The sequence below is a fragment of the Fragaria vesca genome, linkage group LG3, assembly GCF_000184155.1.
Source record: "Fragaria vesca subsp. vesca linkage group LG3, FraVesHawaii_1.0, whole genome shotgun sequence".
NCBI classification, from domain to species: domain Eukaryota; kingdom Viridiplantae; phylum Streptophyta; class Magnoliopsida; order Rosales; family Rosaceae; genus Fragaria; species Fragaria vesca.
In genome coordinates this window covers 790,206-808,656 of record NC_020493.1, presented here as the reverse complement: position 1 = coordinate 808,656, position 18,451 = coordinate 790,206, and the positions used below count along the sequence as shown (strand labels likewise).

The 18,451-nt window shown below is 36.9% G+C and overlaps 1 protein-coding gene across 1 annotated transcript; it reads left to right on the top strand.

The window, feature by feature from the left end:
* The first annotated feature begins 12,979 nt into the window (after positions 1-12,979).
* Positions 12,980-18,239, top strand: LOC101304362 (homeobox protein SBH1-like). The gene is made up of 4 exons (XM_004293277.1): positions 12,980-14,077; positions 14,246-14,525; positions 17,540-17,793; positions 17,889-18,239. The coding sequence occupies exons 1-4, from the start codon at positions 13,700-13,702 to the stop codon at positions 18,072-18,074; spliced, it is 1,098 nt and encodes a 365-aa protein (XP_004293325.1). The 5' UTR covers positions 12,980-13,699; the 3' UTR covers positions 18,075-18,239.
* The last annotated feature ends 212 nt before the right edge of the window (positions 18,240-18,451 follow it).

Genomic DNA, 18,451 nt, shown 5'->3' with positions numbered 1-18,451 from the left:
TGGAAAATGTTGATTTTTTCGACACGTCCCGACACGTCACCTCAGCCTTAAACATGTCACATCATCAATTTTAAGTTGAGTGCAGCTATTGAGACCTTTAAATTTGCTCAGTATACCTCTCATTCTCTCCACACCTCCATTTTACTTTTAAATACAAACATTTTCTTATTAGACCTCCTTTCAAATTCTTAAATAGTCTTGTTTATATAATTCACATATATATTAGTATATTACTCATTACACCTCTTATTCACTCACTATACCTCCAATTCTTTTTTTTCTTTTTCTTTTTGCATGCGAACATCCATTCCCGACTTCCATTCTTTAATTTTTTTTCTTTTTTCTTTTTAACGCAAATCTTCATTCCCGACCTTGATTTCTTCATTTTCTTTATTTTTTGTATTTTTTTATTTTGCATAAAATGTCCCTAGAGACATTCATTTTTTGATCAAATTGTAAGAAATAATTTTCAATGACATCCATTTTCGAGAAAAGTTCATTCGAATCATGATTAATATATACTATTTGCTCTTAAAAATTAAAAAAAAGAAGAAGAAATATTGTGTTTCAAATTTTTATCTATCGGTCATCAAAAGAATGTTCTTACATGAACTATTCTATATTTTTGTTATTTTTGTATTTCTATTTTACATATACACATTTTTCGTTTTTATAGTCATGATGATAAAATATTTTAATAATTGATAGATCATAATTTTTTGTAAAAATATTTTTTCACTTTGTATAAGCATGTGACATGTATGATAATATAAATATATAAATGTTTCAATAAGTATGGTAAACTAGAAAATAAAAATCAATAAGGAAAATAATAAAAGGCAATCCACTATTATTGAATTAGAAAGTTTAGAGAGAATAAATGTAACATTACTTTTTGTATAATTAGTGTCCTTAACAGTCATTGTGTAAGAGGATAAATATGTCATTTAATAATTCACAATACAGTGAGGTCAAGTGAGCAAACTTGGAGGTCCTAATAGCCGCACTCTTTTAAATTTTAAATTTTTTTTTAAAAAGAAAAAGATTTAGATGGATTATGGAATGATTGAAATTTTCTTATTTATTAGGTGTTAAAGGGCTATTGTGTTACTAAGTTGATGCCTTTTTTTTCCCAACCTACATCAGAACTGCCCATTTAATTCTCTTTAATGACTTGCATTTGATTCTCTTTAATGTTATTTTAATATGCTTATGCAATGAATTGAATTTAGACAAAAAAAGAAAGAAAAAAGATTGAATTTAGAACATGATTTAGGTAATGTAATGAACTTATTTAATATTGTAGTATATTTTGTATGTATTAAAAATACATAAATATATTATTTATTTTTCGTGTCCAAGCCGTGTCGGAAACTCAGTTTTTAAGTTTTACCGTGTCGCCGTGTCCGTGCAACATAGGGAAAAATACAGCAAAATTTCTATCCGGATGAAGCACAATCTTGTTTACACGGGTGCGAGTATAATATCATCAATGCATGCTTCGGTCTGGGCCGATCTGTGAAGTTTCTATTATTTTTGGTATTCAATAGATGATAGAAACAGAGGACCTTACAGCAAGAGAGAACCAGAGACAAAGAAACAACATAAAACACACAAGAACTGAAAATAAAGCATGAAAACTAGACAAAAGAACAGAACCGTGAAGTTAGAAACACAGTCTTAACCAGTGAAGCCAATCCCTGGTTCATTCTGTTGCCTTTTATGACCTAAGATGCAAAGTGTGGTCTGGTTTCGTTTCTCTGAGGAATCGATTTGAGTGTGGAAGATAGAGGAACTAATTAGGCATCTCGCATAATCTGAGCACAAACAGTTTCCCTCCGTCCATAGTGGCTAGCCTAAAGATTAGAGTACAACAAAAGGCCAATATATGTTGTCGGCCAACAGAACGAAGCGTTTTTCATAATTATATGCTCCGTGCTATTCTATTCAAAGATGAAAACAACTTTCTTCACTATCATTTGATGTTTTGGTCTGCCTAATGGCCTCTTGGTACTTATCACTAACATGCCAGCCATCCATATATAGAACATGAAAAACTATGACTGTGCATCAGTGGTCTCATAAACCTATGAACTAATAGAACCGATCGATAGATGCAGTGGCAAAGATTAGACGTTTTCAATCCCGTTTTAGAATCTCAAACTCTAATCATAAACCAAAAAGCTTCCCCGCCTTAATTATCCCACAAAATGATCATCATGTTAATACTAAGCTAAAGTATATATTAGCGTTAATGATAGGGCAGTAGCGTAGCACCTTCATGCAGGAGGATCAAGGATACTACCGACTACCGAGTTAGACGTACCGAGGAAGGGACACCGATAATTAGGTATCTACTATCTACAAGTGCCAACTGCCAAATCAATCAACTCCTTTCTAGTATTGGGTGCAAGTTTGTCGCTTAATATATACTCATGGAATATATGATAAGCTTACTAAGATTTGGCTTTTGGTTATAGATTACTTTAGCATTGAAATTAAGTTAAAACTATCCTAATTATCTAGTCCAGAAAGTCCCCAAGTACCTTACACGACCTTTCTATTGTTTAGTACACATTGTGTATATATATTGGTTGAATCCTAAAAGTGAAATTATACAATAAACATGAACATTTCTGCCATAATTTGGATAAGATGCTTATGATCAAGTGTTCAACAGCATAAACAACACGATTAACCAAAAAAAAAAGCATAAACAACACGAGTCTACAAACCGCCCACGTGAAATATGAGGAAAGTTCGATGTTAAATACTTTTACTTTTAGTTAAAAGCAAGCTATAATGTTAAAAACCCTAAAAGTAACGCTTTTAACGTTATGTTAGGATAAAAGTAACGCTTTTAATGTTGTGTTAGGATAAAGTAATTTCAATTTCTATATAATTTTTAAAATCATGGAAATCATAATCCTATGAATTTAAATTTTATTAATTGATAATTCTATTGTTTGGATTTCATGAGGTAGAGTTTTAAAATGACAAGAATTTGTATTTAGACTAACCTCAGTTAAAAGAATTGACAAATGACACCTATTTTGTGAGAAATTCAAGTTAGGAGTTTAAACTCTCAAATTCCACGAGATAAGAATCCAAACGGGAAAAATAGTCTTAAGAAATCGAGAATTTTTTATTTTTATTTAAATTTTCAGAAACTCACTAGTATCCACACACATTGTTAGTGATTTTTTTCACACAAGACATTATAGCATATTTAGATAGAAGCTAAACGTACACCCACCCGGCCACCCCCATTGAATGATTGCATCTCACAACATTAAGATTCCTCAATGCCATAGAGGCATAGAACAACAGCTTTGGCAAAAGCAACAGTACAAAACCAAGAACTTGATTGGGCAAATAAGGAAAAAAAAATTCTTAAAAGACAAGAAAATGAAATTTGAAGGCTGTATACTTGAGGGACAACGGACAATAGCATAAAACCAAAAAGAATAGGGAAAATTTTAAAAACAGTACATGACAAACTGTCTACTCTAAATTTTGGTGTTTAAATTTCAAAACAATCAAAATGGTACATGACGTTTAAAAGCTGACACGCTTTTAACAATGTCGTCAATAACATTGTTAACTCTATGTAATTTCTCATTTTTCAAATGGTGGTTTCGGGTTTTCTCCATTATCTATTTCTTTATATTTTGTTTTCTTTTTATTTTTTTTCCTATTTATATACTTTTTTAATCTTGTAAACTCAGACCATATATTCTCAAAGACTGTTGTTTTCCCCTTACCTGGTTTCTTTGCTTACTATTCTTTGTATTTGTAAGTTATTGGGTTTGGATTTAATGAAAAGCTCTTATTCATAAAAAAAAATATAAAAAAATACTTTGTTGCTCGTCCCAATCCAAGTAAAACTATGACATAGTTTTCTCACTCTAAGTTTCCTTACTCAATACTCACCGATATATATTCAAACTAAAGAGTTTGATACTGGAATAAGCTTGTATTATTATTCAATGATGTGCAATTACATCGGTATATATACACAAACCTTAGAAGGGTGAAACCCTAACTCTAGTTATACAAGGAAACTATAAACCCTGAAAGTAAGGGATTACAACTCTACCAATTATCTACTGAATGGTTAAGGTACAGTAGGATCCTTTCCTTTAATACTCCCCCTCAAGTTGGAATGTATATCAATTACACCCAACTTGTGAAGTAGTGTACTGAAGTGAGCTGATCCGAGCGGCTTAGTGAATAAATCCATTGGCTGCTCCTTGGTTCCAATGTGCACAGCTTTGAGCAAACCTCTTTGAATCTTCTCATGAACTACATGGCAGTCAATCTCAATGTGCTTTGTCCTTTCGTGAAAAACTGGGTTGGTTGCGATATGTAATGCAGCCTGGTTGTCACAGTACATTCTAATTGGATTGAGTTGTTTCACTCTCAAGTCATTGAGCAAGCTTTTGAGCCAAGTCACCTCACAGCTTGTTGTTGCCATGGAACGGTACTCTGCTTCAGCGCTGGATCGAGCCACAGTGCTCTGCTTCTTGGTCCTCCAAGAAACTGGTGCATCTCCTAACAACACACAGTAACCAGTGATGGAACGTCTTGTATCCTTGCAGCGCGCCCAGTCTGCATCACAATAAGCAGTGAGTTCAATTCTTCCTGTAGATGGGAGAAGAATACCCTGACCTGCTGCTTTCTTGATGTAACGAAGCACTTGATGAGCTGCTGCTAGATGAGGCTGCCGTGGTTTTTTCATAAACTGGCTTAGGATGTGCATGGCATAAGCTAAGTCTGGCCATGTGATGGTCAGACATATTAACCTGCCTACAAGACGCCGATATTGAGAGAGATCAATGAGGAGCTCTCCTCCTTCTTGAGTCAATGATATGTTTTGATCGACTGGGAATGAAGAAGGTTTTGCACCGAGAAATCTAGTGTCCTCTAGTATCTCTAATGCATATTTTCTCTGACAAAGTGCTATCCCTCTTCTTGACCGAGCCACTATGCCAAGAAAGTATTTGAGCTCTCCAAGGTCCTTGAGCTTAAATCGGTGTGAAAGGGACAGTTTTGTAGCTGTGATTTCTTCCAAACTGTTGCCTGCCAAGATCACATCATCAACGTACATAAGTAACGCAGTGAGCTTTCCAGAATGAGCTTTAACAAACAAGGAATAGTCAGACCATGACTGAGTGAATCCTGCTGCCTTGAGTGCCATAGAGAGTTTGATGAACCACTGCCTACTAGCTTGCTTCAAACCGTAGAGACTTTTGTGCAGCCGGCAAACTCTAGTCTCCCCTTTTCCTCCAAATCCAGGAGGAAGTTTCATGTATACTTCTTCAGTGAGATCGCCATGGAGAAAAGCGTTGTTCACGTTAAGTTGATGAAGATACCATCCTTTAAGAGAGGCGAGCCCAAGAAGTACGCAGACGGTGGTGAGTTTAGCCACCGGTGCAAATGTCTCATGATAATCCACGCCCTCGATTTGACTGTAACCTTTGGCAACAAGTCTGGCCATGTATCTTTCAACACTGCCATCAGCTTTAAGCTTGATTTTATAGACCCATTTGCAGCCAATAGGTCTTTTATGAGGAGGTAAGGGTACGAGACTCCATGTGTGATTAATTACTTTGGAGCGCATCGATTTCTTTGCGCATGGCATCTCTCCATTCTGAGATTTGGACAGCCTGTGTGAAAGAGGTAGGTTCTTTGTGGACAGAAAGGTTAGCAGTAAAGATTCGATGTGGAGAGGAAAGATGATGGTAAGACAAAACATTAGAAAGAGAGTGAGGAGTACCTTGTTCCATGGAAGATTATGGAGGAGATCGAGAGGGAAGTGCTGCCTCAACATGAAAATCCTGCAAGTATGTTGGTGTCCTAGTTGGTCGAGAAGAACGTATAGGTGATGGAGCAGGGTTTGGAACGACTTCTGGAACAAGAATTTGTGTTTCGGGATTTTGGGAGGTTGGAGGTTGAGGTGGTGCGTCGGGTACAGTAAGGATTGGTTGGTCAATGATTGGTGTTGCAGCGGAAGAGTAGGAGAATGATTGTACAAGATATCAACTGTATCTGAAACCCTAGGAGTGACAAGATCATCACTATCCCTAGTTGAACTAGGAAACTCAATATCATCTGTAACCCTAGGCTCACTCGAAACCCTAGCTGAAGGTCCATGTTCATGCGAAACCCTGGTTTGGTAAGGGAATTCGGTCTCATAGAAGGTCACATCCCGGGAAACAAAAACTCGTGTTGTTTTGATTTCATACACTCGGTATCCCTTTTGCCCTTGTGGATAACCTAGAAATATGCATGTAGTTGCTCTAGGATCAAACTTGCTTGGCTTAGATGGGTGTGTAGATGGAAAACACATGCATCCAAAAACTTTTAAATGTGAGTAGCTCGGAGGTTTGTTAAATATCCTCTCGAAAGGAGTTTGACCTGAAAGCAAAGGTGTAGGAGTGCGATTTATGAGGTATGCAGATGTAAGAATGGCATCTCCCCAAAACATTTTTGGTAGGTTTGCTTGAAAAAGAAGAGCACGAGCGACGTTGAGTAAATGACGATGCTTGCGTTCAGCAACACCATTTTGTTGTGGTGTGTTGACGCAACTAGTCTGATGAACAATCCCTTTTGAAGAATAAAAATCGACCATTTTAAATTTGGGACCATTATCGCTACGCAAAATCTTAACATTTTTGTCAAACTGATTTTCGACAAGTTTAATGAAATCAATGAGACGCTTGCGAGCTTTCGATTTTTGTACCATCAAGTAAACCCAAGTAGACCTAGTGTAATCATCTACAATGGTGAGAAAATATTTTGCTCCAGAAATTGAAGGTTCATGATATCCTCCCCAAATATCAACATGAATTAAAACAAAAGGTGACTCACTTGAAATAGAACTTAATGGAAAAGGATTCCTGGTTTGTTTAGCCAAAAGACATACTAAACACTTGTTTGAATCACAAGTTTTACTTGAAAGAAAAGGAAATAAAGAAGAGACTCTACTAGAAGGGTGACCGAGGCATTGATGCATGCCATAGATCACTCGAAATGTTGCTAACAACATTACATCTTCCTTGCTTGGTTTGGTCGAGGCAGTATAGTCCGTCCCTCTCATGGCCCATCCCAATCATCTTCCCGGATTGAAGGTCCTGTACAAAACAAATTTGTTTGAGAAAGATGGTGACACAAAACGAATCATGCGCTAGTTTACTAATGGATATGAGATTGAGATAAAACATTGGGACATATAACACATTTTGTAACACGAACTTGGATGAGAAGACCATTGTGCCTATATGACTGACCCTAGTTGTATTACCATCAGGAAGTTTGACAAAACGATTTTGTGTTGGCTTGATGTGAGTAAGAAGAGTAGGGTTAGTAGGGTTACAAACCATATGATCAGTGGCACCACTGTCCAATATCCACACACTAGACTTCTCATGATTACGAAAACAAAAGGCTTTACCTAAGAGGTTTTCATAGAGTGAGGTGTTACCAGCATGGTTCGCGGACGCTGTTTTGTTTTTGTTCAACACCGCCATGATCTGTTGACAATCTTCCTTTGAGAATGAAAAGCCTAGCACTGCCTTCATCAAACGTTGCTGCATTGTTGCCTCTAGCATAAGCTTGAAGCCCCTCCATTGCTGCCTTCTTCTTCTGACATGTTTCGACTACATGTCCTTTGAATCCACAAAAGCTACACCTTAAGTGCGCCTTACAGTTCTTAGTAAGGTGATTGTTCTTGTTGCACTTGGCGCATCACTGCTCATTCTCGACATGCTCCTTTTCTTGGTTGGTATTTCGCATAAAGAATGTGGCTCCTTCAGGTTGAGATACCGGCTTGGTGCCAGCAAAAGCTTTTGCTTGCTTTTTGGTGCGCAAGGCCATAGCAAATACAGTGTTCAATGACGGCAGCGGATCGATGGCCACTATAGTTCCTCGCATCGTTGCAAAGTTCTCATTCAACCCCATGAGAAATTGCATTGTCTTCTGATTCTTGACATAGTCACTTATCTTGATTCCTACTTCACAATCACAAGAAGTTAGGTCATATAGAGCATCCCTCTCGTCCCACAAAGCTTTGAGCTTGTTGAAGAAAGTGGTGAGTGGTGACTGTCTTTGTGCCTTGTTCACAACCATGGATAGCGTTTTCGATATTGAACAGCTGAACGGTTGTTGCTTGTGAGAAGCGCTCTTGTAGCTCGAGCCAGATCTTCCTCGCTGTCTTGCAGTGCTTGACGCTGCCAGATATGCCTTCGCTCATGGATGCAATGAGCCAAGTCTTCACCAAGGTATCACAACGTTCCCATTGAAGCTTCTCTGCCTCATTGATCGTTGCTTTTCCAACGGATCCAGTTATGAACCCGATTTTGTTTTTGATTGTCAATGCCATGCTGATTGACTGACTCCATTCTGCGTAGTTATCTTCCATCAGCGACTGTGCTACAAGGACTGCAGCAAGCTGGTCTGAATGATGAAGATAAAGAACATGGTTAGGGTTTTCCCAAGGTTCAGGTGTTCTGGAAGTGCCCTTGATGGTTTTTTCTTCATCACCGTTTGCCATGGGGGTGTGTGTGTGTGTGTGTGTGTTTGCCTAGATCGATATAGGCTCTGGTACCATAAAGAGTTTGATACTGGAATAAGCTTGTATTCTTATTCAATGGTGTGCAATTACATCGGTATATATACACAAACCTTAGAAGGGTGAAACCCTAACTCTAGCTGTACAAGGAAACTATAAACCCTGAAAATAAGGGATTACAACTCTACCAATTATCTACTGAATGGTTAAGGTACAGTAGGATCCTTTCCTTTAATACAAACCATGTATTCCGTAACTTACCAAATCAAATCATCTTCCAACTTCCTCCTACAGTCCTACCTTGATCACCATTTTTGTGTATGTTGGGTTTGAACGAGGATGAAAAAGAGAGACAACAATACTTTTTTCTTTCTTATTTCCTTCTCCTTATTAATTATTAATTTAATTATTGATTTTAATAATTTATTACTGCTAAATTAAAGAGTGACGGATTTGTCTCCTCAAAGTTTAACGGAAAACACGGTAGATAACAGAGAATGTAACGGTATGTACATATTTTTTTGATGAGATTACAAATTCATGTACCGTTATGATTGTTTTGAAACTTAAAACACCAAAATTTAGAATGAACAATTTATCATGTACTGTTTTTAAAATTTTTCTTAAAGAATATAATCAGTATAGTCTATAGGTACTTCATGATTTGCAAATACATGCTCGTGAGACTGTAAATGCAACTCGTGCTCTACAACTCTCTTGTACTATTTGAATGAAAATAGAACATATATCAATCTCATTTGGTGGAATTCTCGTCCTTCAGACCTTGACTGACTAGATCGATCGATATTGACACCTTGATACATATTGTTCATCTGTTTGGGAATTTCTAGTCGAATCCATACTGTTAGGAGAAAAGAGATTTATAATCAAGACTGGAATAACTTATACTGTTTAGATTTATAATCATGATTTGCAAAACATTTTAGTCTCACTTGAATAGAATGCAACCAACGTTTCCATATATTGAAGCGTTAATTTATCCGGCATTTTGAATTCTGGGTTTGAATTTGTTTGATCATCACTTTAAAGAGAAACAGAAAATCACTTTACTTTATAAAAATATGAATAATTCTTGGTATTATGCAGCTGTTTGATGGACTTGACGTAAAGTTCATATCAGAAAAGCTTTGCTTGCAAGGGGCCTAGCCTTCCTGTCTCTCCATCCCTCTTCCTTCCTCCTATACAGACTTCAAAACCTCACACCAGTGACGTCCGTCTAACTTTTTCTCCTTGCCTGCTTTCTTATTCTTACGCTTTTGTTACTGATTCGCCTACCTCTCCTTCCCTTGAAACCCTAACCCTAGATCTACCCATTACAGTAGTATTTACAGTAACTCTAGCTAAATCCTAACCACGATCCAAAGTTCTGTTCTGTTCTGTTCTGTTCTGTAGCTCCATTGTAACCCAATTTTCAAACCCATCATGTTCAGTGGGTCGCTGCTGCTTCTTCAAAACAAGAAGAAAAACAAAAAACAAAAATGCCCAACTTAATTACTTTTAGTGTTTTACTTGTTGTCTTTATCTTCCAAATGGATAATCAGTTTCTTCTCTCGATATGGAAATTGAGTTGATTTATCCGTTGATTTTTTGCGTGCGGTGATATCTAACAGCAGATTTGTTTAGGACCCACTTCTATAAGCTAATTTCCAGCTCTTTTGTCCATTCTTGTAGTTAAAATTTTACCTCTCTTGTGTTTCACTTTCACCTGTTAGATATCTATAATCAATGGAAGCCTAAATTAGGACTTCACTATGTATTTTTTTTGTTTTGTTGAGATTATGTAATTTTCTCTTCGTATAAACGAAGGTATCAATCAAGAAATAAGCATAGGGTTCAAACAAGTTCCTCCAACTAGTTATTCTGCAACATAAAAAAACTAGGTATTATGCAACATATTCGAGGCAGTAAAGTCGAACAAGTTTCACCAAAGTGCTAGAACATTCAACAATGTCTTCACGGGTAAATACAAACTTACAATTCATTGAAAGAGCATCCATCTTTCTCATGATAGAGCATGCGTACTCAACTGTCAACTATATGTGAAGTAAGAAGTAAGAACTATTAACAATTTACCAGGTAGTTCAGACTTAAAGAGGCTGCATCTCTCTTTCTAAGTTTCTATATATACCATACCATATATAGCCAGTACTCGCATCAGTCCCATGTATATTAGCTATTAGCTTGATACATACAAGTAAATAACTTAACGTCTTATATGAACCGTGTCAGTAACTCAGTACGCGAGAAAAATAAGAAAGGAATTATGCAGTGAGACAATGAAATAAAGACAATTTGTTCTCCATCGATTGGAGATTTTCTTTCTGCGATTTTTCAACAGCTGGAGCAGCTGGAGCTTCATAGGGCCATGTACACAGAGCTTCTAGCTGCTTTAAGAAATGGAAGAGAGAAGAAAATGGAACCTTGCTGGCTCTCTAACCCTAGAACCTAGAGAGAGATTTCCTGAAGATTGAAGAGACATTCGGACTGTCCCACTAGCTTTATCAGCTTTATTTTTCTTGCTGCAGCAAAACCCCATTTTTTTTTTTTCCTGTGCTGAATAATTACAGATTAGATCGATACAATGACCGTGACCAGATATTGTAATAATGAAATATGGATTTTGATGGGATGGGGACATTTTATATATACACTTGCTTTTGATCGAGTTTAGAAGAAAAGATCTGATGTGAAGGCTCTTTGAGAAGAAAAATACATGCTAACAAGAACAAGAACTCAAACCTTTTTAAAAATTGAATAATTTTGTAATGAATATACACACACACATTGACTCAGCAATATAAATTTTTTTTAAAAAAGAAAAAAATCATGGATGTAATTGATTAAGATAGAATTAAGGAAAATTCAAATGGATTCTCAAACTAAGAAAATAATTTAATTTAACTTTTTATACATTAGAAGGATAAATTAGACATACGAAAAACAAATAAAAATAATAATAAAAGATTTTGGGTGTAGAATGAAAAAAAAACATGTATGTGGTGTATGTTAATAATTTAATAATTATTAAATTAATTTCCCCAAACCATCTTTAAATGTATGTGGGTGTATGTTTTAGAGCGTACTGGTAAACGCCTTCTTAATTTCCCTGAAGCATCTCTGAATGTTGCTGAGACAAGATCGGTGGCTTTGGTACATCATCAAGGCCAGTTTGGTACATCATCAAGGCCAGTTGGTTGTATCCTCAAAGAAGAAGTTAGGTCGCCCTTATGGCAGCAAGAACAAACCTAAAACAGAGTTTGCTCTTGTGGTCAAGAAATGGAAGAGTCATAAGAAAGTATCCTCCTCCGAGAAGACTACTGATTAAAGGTTTGTTTCTGTAGGTTCGATGAATCCTTTGGTCATCGAGAAGAACTTGGATGGGGAGGTAGGAGGAAACCCAATTGTAAGGATGCAAGAGGCTTCTGGTGGTATGGTTTTTGAGGTGGGGATGCTCAAGGAGGCACCAACTCAGGAACCAGAGGTAGAAGTGCTGATGTTTGAGGCGCAAGCTAAGAAGAGTGAGGTGGATGCGTCTAACGTCCTTCTCATATAATATGTTTAATTTGGTTTTGGTCTAGGTAAACTGATAGAATTCGTAGATTCTTGATTTCTTTCTATGAAACCTAGTTTACTTGTAAAATAAAAGTGCTTAAGAGTTAAACGGTAGGTGTACTAGGAATGTCTTGATTTATGTTTTGGATAGTGTAGGATTGGGGATTCTGCGAAACGATGCTTTCTGACAATTTCTTTAGGATGCGTCGTTTCGTATGACATTTTACTTTAAAAAAAAATTTAATATAAGTTTTATAATTTAAATTTTTATCTAATTTTCTCGTTTACTTTTGCTTCACCGAACACATAAAAACTGAAAAAGGTTATACATAATTGTATCTAGGTCTGGCTCCCATATATATATATATTTGCTTTTCTCTCTACTACTGTCTCGTCTGAAACTGGGATATCGATCACTGTTTCTGACAGTGAGACTAGTAAACCTAAATATAAACAGTATCTGTGAATTATAACACCAGGAACTTTGAATCGAAGGCGGGTTATATGTTAATTATACGAAGGATATGCATGCAAATTGCAGAAGAAAAGAAGAAGACGTACGTGTATGTATCAAATTAATCTGTACTTAAGTATTCGATCAATTACCTTGTTTAATTTATAATACTACTGGATTGGCATTACAGGGGTTGAAGAAGAGGACAAGACAAGTGCGAATATTAAATGAGTGGACAGATTGCCATCAAGCTCCAGTAGTAAACAAGATAAAGCAGCAAAGGGTACAGACTACACACTACAGTTGAAAAGAAATTGAGTGAATAGCTTAGACTGTGATTCTTTCCAATTTCCATGACCCCCAAGGCGCCCCAAGAAATTAACTCACATCTCTCTCTCTCCCTCTCTCCATCCATAACATACATTACACACTATTATACTATTATTAGGCATTTGTTTGGCTCTTCCTCGATTTGATCGATCGTCCCTCTCTCTCAACTCTTTGCCAGTAATGGCAGTGCCTCAGTGGTAGTGCAAGTAAAGAGGGTCAGAGTGTTTTCATCGGGAAGGTAAAGCTTTGCTTCTTCACACGTCCCAGCTCTCTCTCTCTCTCTGCTTTCACCTTCACACAATCACACATATTCTCTCATATTCATTCACATGATCAACCCAACTCCAATACCAACCATTGAACTCAGATTTACTGTGCTGGTTTACTCAATCTGAACCACCACCGCGTGCGGACCCTGATCACTTGAATTTCCCTACAAAGATTATCTCAGAGGGAAAGTACTGTGCTAGTTAACGCTACTCGTTTGCTTGTTTACATAAAAACAAACACTCTTCAAGTGCAAACCAGCTGATCGCAGGCTTTGGCAGACTCAACCAATTTGAGAAAAGCTAACCCCACTACTACTACCACTATCACTAACTTAGGATTTTCCTGTATAAAGCCTGAAGCTCGTGTAGCTTAAAACCCGGGAGAGCCTTTGCAGATATATACAACCTAGCTCGATCTGTGTTTTGTCTTAGTCAATTGTTATTATTGTAGCTAGCAAAACCTAGAATTGTGAAAATTGTCTTGAAAGAGATCCAGAGATAATGCAGGGTGGCTCTAATGGCAGTAACTCGACGGCGTTTGGAGATAACCCTACTAACAATAACGGCGGAGGGCTGTTTCCGATGACGGTGATGATGCCTCTGATGACTACTACCAACTCCCAGCACCATCATCTTGCTCAGCTTCACTCGAATAATAGTCCATTTGTTCTGCTACCTCCAAACTACAACAATCATCATCAGCAAGACCAAAATAACCCTGCAGCGGTGGTAGGCTGTTATTTCATGGATCACAACACCAACAACGGTGGTCATGGGAGCTCTTCTTCTTCTTCCTCTTCGTCTTCTTCGATCAAGTCAAAGATTATGGCTCATCCTCATTATCACCGTCTACTAGCTGCTTACATCAACTGTCAAAAGGTCAAGTTCAAACACATACTAGTTAATATACACACATCGCTTTTGTACTCAGTACCCGAAGGACTAGTACTACAACCTATATATTTACCTTTTTTTGTCTTTTAAAAAAATGATGGTGTTTCTGGATCTGAAAGTCCTGATTTGTTTTGAAATGAGAAAATTAAGCAGGTTGGGGCGCCACCGGAGGTGGTGGGGAGGCTGGAAGAAGCATGCGAGTCGGCGGCGACGGTAGGTCAGATGGTGCGTTGTAGTAGTGGAAGTGGGGATGGACATGGTTCACTAGGTGAAGATCCAGCTCTGGATCAGTTCATGGAGGCCTACTGTGAGATGCTGATCAAGTATGAGCAAGAGGTTTCTAAACCCTTCAAGGAAGCCATGCTCTTTCTACAGAAGATCGAGTCTCAATTCACAGCCCTCACCGTTTCCTCTGCTTCTGCTACCGATTCGGGTGAGATCATCATCATGACCCTATCCCTCACGGCCTCACATACTATTTCTCTTTAATAATTCTGTCAATCTTTTGTGTGTCTGACTTGGCCTAACTAGCTATCTAGCAAGATCTTTATCGTTTTGTTTGATGTTGATTATTATAGTTCTGTAATTTAGAGATTATAATAACAAGCCATGCATGGGGTTTGGGTTTCCAAGATCCTTACATACTGTAGGTTGATTAATTGATATTATTCTATAGCCAATAGATAGCTTGCCTCCTAAAGTAGGAGTATTAATTGATATTCATTATTTGGTTGTTTATTTATTTTTTCAAGTGGTTACTTGCTTACTCAGTTTCATATATTGCTGGCTTCCAACTATACACATTGATTATTCAATAGCATTTTACAAGTTCTGTTCTAATTCTAACTACTACTTGTACTTGCTAGGTTTCTGGGCAAATCTTGTTACTAGTAGTATAACACAGATGGAGTTTTTTATTGATTGTATTTGCATGCTTTGTTTCTTTTATTGGTGGTTTTTTTATATTGAGATTTTCTAATGTTTCTTTTGAACTCTCATCTGTTTGTAGCAGACTGATCTGGATATATTTTTGCACCTATATGAACATATAAGACAAATGACTTGCTAGTTATGATTTTCACCGTTTTACTTGCATACATAGCTAGCTAGTCTCTTAAATATTAGGGTTAATCAGTTTGAAGCCTAGTTCCCATATCAAGCAGCAGTGAGAGAATGATCTGTATTTAGCTTTAATTACAAATGGATCTTGGAGGGAGAAGATAGGAAAAACATGGCCATTACAACTATTTTCTTAATTAGGCTTTGAACTTTTAGTATTCAATCAAAGGGAAACAATTTCTGTTTTGATCCCCTATTCTTATAAAGGTTCCAGCTAATCCTTTATGATAATCAGTTGAGTTGCATTAATCTAAGTAATATTAATGCTTCAACTAGCTAATAGTAATGAAAAGCAATTTCTAATTAAGTTCATCATACTAGTAATTCTAAACAAGATTTGACTAAGGAACTAAATTACATTGAAAATTAACTTGTGTATATGTGTCAAGATCTCTTATTGTATATTGGACTTGGGGTAACCAATTGTAATTCTTGCAAAGGCGGGATGAAGAAATGTTGTCTCCAGCAAACATGATGATGTAGCTTAATCCAATTGTTTGCACTTTGTGATTGAGTAACTCAGTTTTGCTAGTCCATGGATAGGGATATAGAACAATGCATATGGCAGAAGATTGAAGAAAATCAAAATATTTATTAGCAAGTCTTAGCAAGACCAAAGTGAATCCTCTGTTTAATTAAAACCAAAATAAAAAAACCACATCCAAAACCAATTGGCAATGGATGGAGTGGCTCAAACCCTTATAAACCACGGGCAAGGTCCCATTATTCCCGATGTGGGATATATATCTCAACACGTTCCCGCACGTGTGGCGAATCTTTAAGCCTAACATGTGGACAACATTTGGGGTGACGTGGAGTTTGTATGGCTTTTGGGCTTCACACGTGGACGTGAATAACCCGCTATGATACCATGATAAAGTAGTCTGGGGTTCACATCCAAAACCAATTGACAATGGATGGAGTGGCCCAAACCCTTATAAACCACAGGCAAGGTCCTATTATTCCCGATGTGGGATATATATCTCAACACTATTCTTCCATGATCTTGCTAACCTTGTCACGGTTGGATCTCTGGTATCCTATAACATGAAATCTGTTCAGGATTTAGCTTATCATCTAGCTATATCGATAATTCTATAAGCGGTATATATACATATGCTTGGAACTCTAGCTTGTGAATAAAATTTTGATTTTCTTAGTTATTTATACCAGTAGGCATGTTAATTGATTAGCTGTAATACGTGAAATTATATATAACATAGGCAAGGTCGACTCAGAGAGGGCTAATGTGGTGGTTTAACAGATAGCATATGATCTCAGGAGCTTATATCTGTTACATTGCCATTAGAAACATCTCAACAGTTTGTTTCATTGGATTGTAGTCTTGCAATTTTGTTTTACAAACATTTTCCTGTGATTCAGGGTGGTTTGTTGACTTGATGATTATTAATCCTTCTTTGGTAAGATTATGGCATTCTTCTTTTTTATTAAGATGTACCAGGAATTCCTAGGGACTTGATTCTCACACACAGGCCTAACAAGTATTTGGTAAAGTCGTTTTTGCATGGGATTGAGGTTGTATTTTCTGTTGGGTATGAAAACAGAATATCTGTAGGTCTACAAAGTTTGCCCTAGAAAGCAAAGAAACAAACACTATTTGCATCAGATACTTTTTTTTCTGTACAAGAACTCAAAAGTAGTTCCATTCAGGCATGCCAATTATATTCCTCATGATTACCTTTATTTTAAATTTCATCAGCAAAAAAGAAACACAGTTAAATTCACTATTCTGTCTTATGTATCCAATTTGTGCCCTGCAATATGTGGTTGTGCATGAAAGATATTTTGCATGGCAGAACATTAACCTGTATATATTCATAAGCTTTGAACAATAGGAAATAACGAGTACTATTTGAACCCAGCTAGTGGTTGAACTTTTGATCAAAGTATTTATCTTCCTTGGAACTCTAAGAAGTCAGTGTGGTTCCCTAAAGAGAAAGGAGTAAAACTACAAAGGTCCTAAAGTATGTAACTAGAGGTAGCAGTTGATAATACAAAAAGATTGACACAGATTACCTAAAAACAGTGAAAGTATAATGTGCAGTAAAAATGCATGTTTATAACTTTGGATACAATCATCTGCATGGTCCTATTCAGCTCAGAATTCCTATAAAAGATTATGAATATGTTAAAGAGTTAAATTTCGTATGTTTTGCTTTTCTTTCAAGCACACAAGTACAGTGTTAGAGGTCGAGTACTTAGCAGGTCAGTAGCAACTTTGTTACAGGAGGTTTATATGTTTTTGTTCAGCAGTTGTTTAAATTATCTGCATGTGCTGATACATAAGGTTTCATGTACGATGAGCAGGTTATGGAGAGGGAGGTATGGATAGGAACAATAAAGGATCATCTGAAGAAGTTGATGTGAATAACAACTTGTTGGTAGATCCACAAGCGGAAGATAGGGAACTCAAAGGTCAGCTTCTGCGCAAGTACAGCGGATACTTGGGCAGCTTGAAGCAAGAGTTCATGAAGAAGAGGAAGAAAGGCAAGCTGCCTAAAGAGGCCAGGCAGAAGTTGCTTGATTGGTGGAGCCGACATTACAAATGGCCTTATCCATCAGTACGTACTACCTCAACAATTTAATTATCTTTCATTACCTGCCCTTGTATTAGTTCCTCACGAATGAGAAATGCCCTTGATTATTATCTGTGTAGGAGTCCCAGAAGTTGTCTCTTGCAGAATCGACAGGTCTGGACCAGAAGCAAATAAATAACTGGTTTATCAACCAAAGGAAGCGGCATTGGAAGCCGTCTGAGGATATGCAGATTATGGTGATGGATGCTTCTCATCCCACCCACTATTACATGAACAACATGGACGTTTCACCATCATTGCTCTGAGTCTCTGAGCTTGCATAATCTCATAGTTCTTGCCGACTTTTTATATATAAATATATAGCTATGTATGCTAACTATGACCCGAATGTTTATTCAATTGTAGAATGTGTATGCATTTGACTGATTGGATCTAAACAATATTTATATATGATGGATTATTTCGCATGCAATCTTGGTTGTTTAAATAAGAAATCCGGAGCAGGTCTTGGGTTATATGGATCCAGTTTTGCCCAGCAAAACTGATGACCATCAGTGACCAGCCAATCAAAAAATAGAGAGAGAGAGTTGATTGGCTGGTCTGATGGTCATCAGTTTTGGGTTGGTAAAACTGGATCCGGGTTATACTTGTATAAATTGTCTAATATATGTTGATTTTGATG

Coding starts and splice junctions, on each gene's coding strand:
- LOC101304362 (XM_004293277.1), top strand. CDS start 13,700: ATGCAGGGTGGCTCTAATGGCAGTAACTCGACGGCGTTTGGAGATAAC. Junction 14,078..14,245: donor CTTACATCAACTGTCAAAAG/GTCAAGTTCAAA, acceptor AAAATTAAGCAG/GTTGGGGCGCCACCGGAGGT. Junction 14,526..17,539: donor TGCTTCTGCTACCGATTCGG/GTGAGATCATCA, acceptor TACGATGAGCAG/GTTATGGAGAGGGAGGTATG.